The 9,399-nt window shown below is 55.7% G+C and overlaps 1 protein-coding gene across 2 annotated transcripts; it reads left to right on the forward strand.

Annotated features, from left to right (window-relative positions):
* The first annotated feature begins 1,865 nt into the window (after positions 1–1,865).
* Positions 1,866–8,287, forward strand: LOC105569666. Of its 2 annotated transcripts, XM_012026305.1 has the most exons (3): positions 1,866–2,464; positions 3,708–7,723; positions 8,043–8,287. In XM_012026305.1, exons 2-3 carry the CDS (start codon positions 3,742–3,744, stop codon positions 8,105–8,107), a joined length of 4,047 nt encoding a protein of 1,348 aa, XP_011881695.1. In that variant the 5' UTR covers positions 1,866–2,464; positions 3,708–3,741; the 3' UTR covers positions 8,108–8,287. The 2 variants fall into 2 exon arrangements, with proteins under 2 accessions (XP_011881695.1, XP_011881694.1); XM_012026304.1 differs by having other exon boundaries at positions 3,708–8,287.
* Positions 8,288–9,399: the final 1,112 nt, after the last annotated feature.

Raw genomic sequence — 9,399 nt, forward strand, 5'->3', positions numbered from 1 at the left:
GAAATATTTAAAGAGAGAGAAAAAAAAGAAAAAATTGCGCGAAGGATCGTCCATTTAAAGACAAACAAATCTGCGGTACGTGTGTGTGTGTGTGTATATCAACGCGCTCGCGCGTGTCGCGCGGACACGCGGATTTCGGGGCGCTCGTGTCGCAAGACGAGGCACGCGCGGAAAAAAACGAGAAAACACAGAGAAGCTCCTCCGTTGAGAATACGACATTCATTACTTACACTTTTATTAACAGAATAAATAACAAGAAAAGAAATATATATATAAATATAAATATATGGGTTATTTGCACAATATTATAAATAATTACTATGTTTACTACGATTATTAAATTAAAGAGCAAATATAATAAGAGGATAAAAAAAAACCTGTTGTTAAATAATTAATACAGAAAAAACGAGGGGGGGTGGGGGTGAGCGAAAAAAATAAATAATAAAACTGTTTGCGCTAACGATCGACATTTGGGTCAGAGCGAAGAGCGAAAGGAGGACGCGAATGAAACGATGATACGACGTGAGGGGGGGGGGTGGGGAAGAATAAGAAGAGAAGAGAAAAAGGAGGATACGATTCGTTTGTTATCGATTAGTTAACGATCCTTACACATTATATTATTGTAATTATATAAAGTAAAAAAAAAAGATTATTATCATAATAGTTACAATTAACAAGTTGTTACCGCTTTGTTATACATAATATAATTAATGATAAGATTAAATAGTAAGCGAATGCATCGTTGATTCGTCCTTTACTTATGTAGATACTAAAATGAAAATACGATCGACTATATTGTTTTCAATGTCTTCACCGTATCTCTTCGTTTGCTACCCGATTTCATTTCGTTGTCGAAGATTCGGTATTGTCGGCTTACCTCGCCCGGCCACAATATACACACGTTTTACAGAGATATTTTCAATAAACGAAAAAGCTTAACACTCACGCAGTCGTATTCCTTCACACCGCCGTCCCCGTCGTCAAATAGAAGCGCATACATTATCTCCCCCGAGATTAGATACTCGTCTCGGCGATCTCCGGAAAAAGGCTTATCGGCGAAATTAACGAAGGAGCTCGGCGAAGGTGCGTATTCGCGGAAACGCGCGAGGAGACAGTGACCTCGTTTCTCAACGACGTTACTTCTGCATTTAATCGCGACCGGTGCACGTAAAGGCCGTTGCCATCGGAATTGATCATTAAATTATACAAAGTAACGTCCTCGCGAGTTAACACCCTCGGTAGGGATTTCTTTCATTTTTTTTCTCCTCGCGTTAGAAAGAAAGAAAAAGAGGAGCGATATACAGTGAACGGTTAGCAAGACCTGTGCATTTCTGGCCGAACTTGCACAGTCCATCTTTCATCCTTTTCTCTTCACGTTAGAGAGCAAAGGAGACGAAAGATACAGTGGACGGTGTTAACAGGCGTGTTCATTTGTGGCCGAACTTGAACGGTTCATCTTTCCTCCCTTTTATGAAAAAATACACTCAATCATACGTTGACGGTCCGAAATAACCATCAAATTGAGTGCAAACCTTCATGAAACACTCAATTATGAAGGTTTACACTCAATTTGATGGTTATTTCGGACCGTATGATTGAGTGTATTTTTTCATAAGGGTCTTTTTGTTGAAAAGAAAAAGAAAACAAGAGAAGCGATACGGTGAACGGTTAACACGGCCCGTTCATTTCTGGCCGAACTTGCGCGGCTGGTATCTCCTCTTTTTTTCTCTCCAACACAAAAGGAAAGAGTCAAGAAGCTGGGGCCAAAACGTGCGGGCCTTTTAACGCCGGCCACCGTAAATCGCGCACGGTCGTGTGTAGCGCGCGTGGGTGCTCGCCCTGGCTCGCCAGAGGATTTTTACGAAGCGAGGAGCGCGGAGAGCGAGCGAGCGAGCGAGCGAGCGAGCACTTGGGTGGGGTCTCGAGGACGAATCGCCGTCGCCGCTTCGCTCCTCTCCTCGTAGCTCGTAGTAAGTTCGGTGCGAGCGGCCGGCCTGGTACCGTCGTGCCTTCCACGAGCGCGAATCTCGCCGCGTAATGGCCGTTCGCTGTGCGCGCGCGGTGCGTCGCCCCGAGAGCCCGGAGCAGAGTCGGATACGTTGCTTCGCTCCGCGCGGCGAGTCTGCGTAAGAGAGATGGACGTTTCGAGGTCACTCGGGCCTCCTCGCGGGCTCTGAGAGCGCCGTCGAATCAGTGAAATTGGAGCGGCGAGAGGCGAGGCGTCGGGGCTCGCGCGCATCGACGGCGACGGCGAAGGCTGTCAAACGTCGCCCGCGGTGGACGGTGTTATCGCGCGTTATCGGGGCGTCCCGACAACGAGCGCCGACCTCGCTGTGAACGCGCAGCTGCGGCGTCGCCACACGGTTTCGATGATCGAGCATCCGGCGCCCGTCGTGACTCATTATTCGCGAGTTGGCGGCTCCAGGAGGCCGAGGAGGGAGTCACGTCGATTTCGACATCGGAGGTTAGTGCACAGCAAGGTAGCGGCGGTGTATATTTATAATCGGAGCGAGGGAGCAAGCGCGGCGCGGCGCGGCGCGGCGGCAGTTTTATCGCCGGGCTCCGACGTTTTCTAAGAATGCCGCGCGAGTAATCTCCCAAGTATGCGCGTGTGCGCGCCTGTCGCGCGAGAGACACGGATACTCGTTAAGCCTGATCTACAGTGTGCTCTTTGCGTCTAGAGACTTTCGATTTTGGAGCCAACGGGATACGTTGGAGAAATTTGTGCAAGTTGATTAATTGTGTGCACTGTACAATCGTACTTTGTCGACAAGTGTTTCGAACGTTTTCATTTGCTTGCACGAAATAGAATGTTTCTAGACGCAAAGCGCACGTTGTAGATTTGATTTTAAGTCTGATCTACAATGTGCTCTTTGCGCCTAGGAACTTTCTATTTTGGAGCCAACGGATACGTTTGAAATATTTGTGCAAGTTGATAGATTCTACACTGTGCACACTACGATCGTACTTTGTCGACAAGTTTTTCAAACGTTTCGAATTACTTACACGAAATAGAACGTTTTAATCTACAACGTGCTCTTTGCGTCTAGAAACATTCTACAATATTTTGGAGTCAACGTATACGCTTGAAAAATTTGTGCAAGTTGATAAATTCTACACTATGCGCACTACGATCGTACTTTGTCGACAAGTTTTTCAAACGTTTTGATTTACTTACACGAAATAAAATGTTTTTCAAACGTTTTGATTTATTTACACGAAATAGAACGTTTTAATCTACAACGTGCTCTTTGGGTCTAAAAACGTTCTACAGTATTTTGGAGTCAACGGATACGTTTGAAAAATTTGTGCAAGTTGATAAATTCTACACTGTGCACACTACGATCGTACTTTGTCGACAAGTTTTTCAAGCGTCTCGATTTGCTTGCACGAAATAGAATGTTTCTGGACGCAAAGAGCACGTTGTAGATTAAGTTTTACTCTTTGCGACGCGAACTTGCCGTTGGAAGGAGCGTCTGGCACAATGGGAGACCCCGAGCGACAACGGTACCGGCCACGTGCTCGTTGAATACAATATACGTGCGGAACTTTAAAAGCTTATCTAGAACGTGCTCCTTGGAAACATTCTACTTTGTAAAAACAAAGGAGTAAAGAACTAAGAGCCTGGGCAGAAAGTTGGCGTCTGAATAATTTTATTTTAAATGTATTGCGAAAAGTTTGTAGACTAAACGAAATGTTCTTCCCAGGTCTAACGTCGGGGAAGCTTGCTGACGCCTAGCTATGGAGAAGAAGGGACTGCGTAAGAAGGACATGCTGAGGATGGACGGTCTTCTGCCGCCGACTCGGCGCTTGCCGGTTTGCGACGCGGTGACCAGCGCGTCCGAGAAGAAGAAGGACAGGAAGTGGTCCCTAGGCGGGATTCTGCGGCGGATATCCTCGATAAAGGATTACGAGAGTTCCTCCAATGACGAGGAGATCGTCTACTGCAAGAAGTCGCCGAAGAAACCGAGCAAGTTCCGGCACGTCGACGGCGTGGTGCTTCACTCGGTGAAGAGCGACGCTTCGGAGCGCGACAAGAAACGGACGCGGGTCGAGAGCAACGTGCGCCACGTGACGGACTCGCCGCGTTCGCGCCGGGACTCGTTGCACTCGCGCAGCAGCGACGGCTCGCTGGACGGCCTCGGCAGGAAGTCGCGGAGAAACAAGCTGAAGGCTCGGGCCGAGGCGAAGAGGGACCACCTGTGCGCCGGCAGCAGCTCCGACGAGGACTCTCGCAGATCGAACGGCTCGTTGAACAGATCTCACGTCGCGGACGGTCCGAGAGGCGGCAACGCGTGCAGCAAGAGGACTCGCGCCGCGCGGACGGAGCGCTACATCAAGCGGCTGTCTCGGGACGAGGGCAACGGCAGCGGCGACGCTTTAAGCGACCCGCACGGCAAGAGGTGTTCCACGGACCTCCTTATCGAAGATAAGGAGCGCGCCGTTTGCCCCGACGTGAACGGACTGTGCCGGCCGCCGATACATCCGCGCCGGTCGACCGTGCATCCCGCCGACTCGAGCGGCCGCGCGTTCCCGGGTCAAAGGTCCTCCGCGGAGAGCCTGCCGTATCCCGAGGTGTACGACGACGCCAGGAGATACTCCGCGGGTCAGTACACGGCGGACTTGAACGAGAACAGCGCCTACGGGAAGATATCGCGACATATCAGCGGCGACGTGTACGCGGACGGCCGCTCGGCCGCCGGGAACTTCTTCACGTATCCCGCGTACCATCACTCGGAAGTGCCGTTCGATCGCGCCGTCGGTGGTCGGTCCGTCAATCCGAACAATCAGCCGCCCGAGCCGCCACCGAGGGATCCGCGTTACCGCGCGTTCGGCTACGGATACAGTTCCTATCCGCTCAACAGACACCAAAACGTGCCAAATTACTTGAAGCAGGAGAACAATAGGATCAGCGCCGCGAGCGGAGCGACGAGACCCGACTGGAGGAACTTCCGGTTGTACGGCTCGAGCAACGAGATCGCCCGGCGCGACGCGACGGACCGCGAGCCGAATCCCAAGGCTGCGGAATTCCGCAACTCGCTGGAGCGCATAAATAATAAATATAACTCGAGCCGTCATTGCGCAAACGAGTCGGCCTACAGGGAGATGGAAGCGACGAGGCGCAGAAACATTCGCAACGATCAGCTGAGTCGCAACGACGCCAATTACCGCGCGTACGAGGCCAAGAATAAATCGGCGGACTCGCGCGAAGCGAGTAAACGTCACGAGACGATTTCGTCGCACGCGTCCACGCCCGATCGGTCGTCCGGAAGGTCGCCCTGCGAGCAGCGGGTCTCGCGCACCATCGTCCCGTCTACGCGTGACGTCAATAATCGCGCGAATGAGGGAGGAACCAGCGAGGAGGCTCTGGAGAGACGGAGGAGCTCGAGGAACCTCGAGGAGGCCCTGTCGGAGCTGGAGGCGATATACAACAGCCTCCGCCTCGGCGACGAGGAGCTGTTGGATCGCGCGGAACGCCGGAGCATGGAGGAGTTCAGTCAGCGGCGAGGCGGAAACGAGGCCGACGCGTTCGCGGCCGCCGCGGACTCGCCGGACAGGACGAGGGACGACATGGCCTACCGGAGGATGCATCCCAAGGAGAGGCCGGCGTCGCTCTCGGACGTCGCGGGGCAGTCGACCCTGTCCAGCATCAGCTATCTCATCGCCTCGCCCGTCCTCTCGCGCAGGGACTCGGCGGACGACCTCGTGCGCCTGCCGGCGGCCTATCCGTCCCGCCGGGACGAGCCGGACGTGACCCGCGACGACGTGCTCTTCCGCAGCATAAGCCACGCGAACAACACGCTGCGGGTGATCGAGCCGCAGCCGCCGTTCGGCATCCCGCTCGGCCCGGTCACCGCGGCGACCGAGAGCGACTACCTGCACACGACGCCAACCAAGTCGGAGCAGCCGCGCTCGCCGTACATACCGCAGTGCGAGCCTGACGTCGTCACGGACGACCTGGCTTACAGGGCCCTGAGGAAGGACGCCGTCGCGGCGACCGCGCGGAACGTCGCCGAGCCGTCGCAGGCGGTGACCCGCGGCACGAAGAAGCGCGCCGTCAGATCGCTGTCGGCCAACCTTTACGGGCTGATCAATCACGAGCGGATTCACCTGCGGCGCGAGCCCAGCCTCGACGCCATCCGGGACGAGATCCAGGACGTCGCGAGGAACTTTGCCGCGGTGCCCGAGCGGGCGGAGTATCTCAGACGCGTCGTGAGCGACGGCGAGCTGTCCGACAACGACGCGCACAGGTGGAAGGAGCTGGCGGTTAAAGGCGACATCGACATCAACGGCAACCACCCGGCGGCCAATAGCGGCGGCGACGGCGACGGCGCGGAGACGGACTTGACCGCGTACACTCGCCTTTGCCAAGATTTAGTGAATCTGATAAAAAGCGACGACGACGCGACGCCGCCGAACCGGAACAAGCTGCGCGCCCACGTGTCGTCGGAAATGACGACGGCCACGGGCGCGCGGGGAAGCCCGAACAAGGAGAAGGAGTCGGGTGTCGCGGAGCTATCCGACGCCATGCTGTCTTCAAAGGCCATCCTGAACGACGGGTTTTGGCACGAGTACCTACACTCGGATTCCAACGTCGCGGCGGCCAATAGCGGCGGCGACGGCGACGGCGCGGAGACGGACTTGACCGCGTACACTCGCCTTTGCCAAGATCTAGTGAATCTGATAAAAAGCGACGACGACGCGACGTCGCCGAACGCGGACGACTCCGTCGCCGCCGATAAGTCCAACTCGGACGTCGGATACAAAGTTGACGAATCTCCGGCGAGCGTGCGTACGCGCTCTCTGGGTAGCCAGCACTCGGGTCCGCGGCGCGCCAACGACGAGCGGAACATGGAGAGCGAGGGGAGGAGCCCGGCGAGCCAGAGCGACGGCGCGGAGACGGACTTGACCGCGTACACTCGCCTTTGCCAAGATCTAGTGAATCTGATAACAAGCGACGACGACGCGACGTCGCCGAACGCGGACGACTCCGTCGCCGCCGATAAGTCCAACTCGGACGTCGGATACGAGGTTGAGGAACCTCCGGCGAGCGTGCGTACGCGCTCTCTGGGTAGCCAGCACTCGGGTCCGCGGCGCGCCAACGACGAGCGGAACATGGAGAGCGAGGGGAGGAGCCCGGCGAGCCAGAGCGACTCCAATTCCGCGAGGTCCTGGTCGGACGCGACGCCGGCGGCGACCTCGAGCAACCTCGACTTCTACCTTCGCGTGGCGGACGAGAACGTGAAGCTGATGGCGGAGGCCTTCGGCGACGTGGCCGACCGCCTGCGCGACAGTCAGCTGTCCGCTCGCAAGGGCTCGCCGGCCGCGTCGCGCAGCAGCTCCACGCCGTACAGCCAGGACGAGCCGACGAGCGACGATCGACCGCTCGTCACCCCGAGACTCGAGGAGATGGTCGCCCGCGCGGCCTCCAAGCGCGACTCCCTGACCAGCAACGACGGGGACCAAGGTGCAGGCAACAAGGCCGACCGCCTCGAGGTCGACGCCTCCACCATTGACGCGGAGCTGGACCTGTCCAGGGCGGTCCGCGACCTGCAGCTGGCCGCGGCCAGCCTCTACGAGCACGAGCGGGAGATCGAGGCTCTGGGTACCGGGCGCGGCGGGCTCGTTCGCGACGCGGACGAGGGAGCCGAGGACGCGGCCGCGATTCGCAAGGTCGGCCTGAGGCGGAAGCGGGGGCGCGACCAGGAGGAGGGCCGCGAAGGTGAGCGCACTGCGTGCGAGCTTGGTCTCCGGGACGACGAGCGCGCGTGCCCAGTCACTAACATCCTAACCGTCCCGGTAACGACGTGCACCACGCTCTTGCTCGCTTGTCTCCTTGCCATGCTTTTAGCGATCGTGGTGGCACCCGCGAGGGTCCGCCCGGCCGATCTGTAGCGCGAATGGGACTTTTGCTGTGTTTCTCTCTCTGTGTCGCGCACTCTGCGGGGGATCCCGTCCATCGCCGACGTGTTTTTCCATCGTCGCCGACGGTAACGCCTCTAATCCTGTGTGCTCATTTGCAAATGTTACTAATGTCGCAGGTCTCCAGACGCTCGCTCGTCCGCAGGTGACGATCGTATCCGAGATGCGCTCGAGCCCGACGTGATCGCCGGCGACACGAGGCAGGTTGATATTTTTTTGTAAGAATAGAGAGAGAAAGAGAGAGAAAGAGCGAGAGATGCAGTCGCCGCGGGGCTGTTTGAGGCGCATCGACTTGTTGTTGTTGCTCTTGTTACTATGTGTTGTTGGTTTTAATAAAGTTTTCAAATGTTAATTCTTCCAGTAATCACGCTGTAGTTTTATTGCGCGTGAATGCAATGTTTCCGCGATACAGCGCAGTCCACTTTCCAGACCCCAGCTATAGGCAGCAGCTCCGATCCCCCTCGATCGACGCTTCACTCACAAGTTAGTTTCATTTCACCTCGACGTTTACGGGATATCCGTGTCGAGATTAAAAGAAATTAGATGAAACATTGGACCTCTCTCTCGATATTGCCGGACGAAGCTTCCCCGAGTCCATTTTTAATACAAATTGCATTGTATCCCCATACAGCACCAAAGCTTTCAGAAACATTGCAACATTGCAACAATGTTTTCTGAAATGTTTCTGAAGGCTCAGGTGCTATATGGGTCGCGTAAATACTCGTTCAATTTGTCGAGTTTCGTTATTTATTCTGTTGTTTTTTTAAATATTAATAATTATTTTCAGGGAAAATCACTTTATAAAAGTATCTAGTTACAGTTACAGTTTCTTCGCTAAAAATGTAACTAGTTACCAATTCTGAAAAGTAACGCGTTAAGCCTTGTGTCCACGATCCAAGAACCGTGTCCAAGTTGTAGCATCGTGGACACAGGCCCTTAGCCTTGTTCGCATGCTATCAGAACTTCGCCGATTAACATCTAACCTCCCGCGAAGCGAGGACGCGCAGCGTTCGGGATCCGCCGATTTCTTCCCGCCCGCCGTCGGTAGGTTAGCGCGGCGCGGTATCCCCGCTCGGTCGATAACCCGACGTTTGAATGAAGAGGCACGGAGCCGGTCGCACTCGCGCGGTTCCTCGGATCCTCGCGTCGAATCTTTCGCGGCCCGGACGACGGCGAAGAAGATCGGGACGCGTGGTGCACCTCCCGGTGCGTACGCGTCGCGATGAAAAGCGGCGGACGCGCGTGGCCATCGATCGCCGATTGCATCGCGCCAGCGTGAAACTCGCGAGTCGCCCGAGCGCGCGAGTATTCGAGTTATCGATCGCGGGCCGGCGACGGCCGCGGCGGCGGCGGCGGCGGCGGCGCGTGACGTCACCGAGGATCACGCCACATCCCCGCCCACTGCGACTCGCCGTCCGATTGGTCCGCGCGCGGGCCGGCGGTCTATATCGAGATTCACGACCGCGTACCGGCTGT

This window comes from Vollenhovia emeryi, unplaced genomic scaffold (assembly GCF_000949405.1).
Source record: "Vollenhovia emeryi isolate VEMERY1.0 unplaced genomic scaffold, V.emery_V1.0 DF939123.1, whole genome shotgun sequence".
Taxonomy (NCBI): Eukaryota; Metazoa; Arthropoda; class Insecta; order Hymenoptera; family Formicidae; genus Vollenhovia; species Vollenhovia emeryi.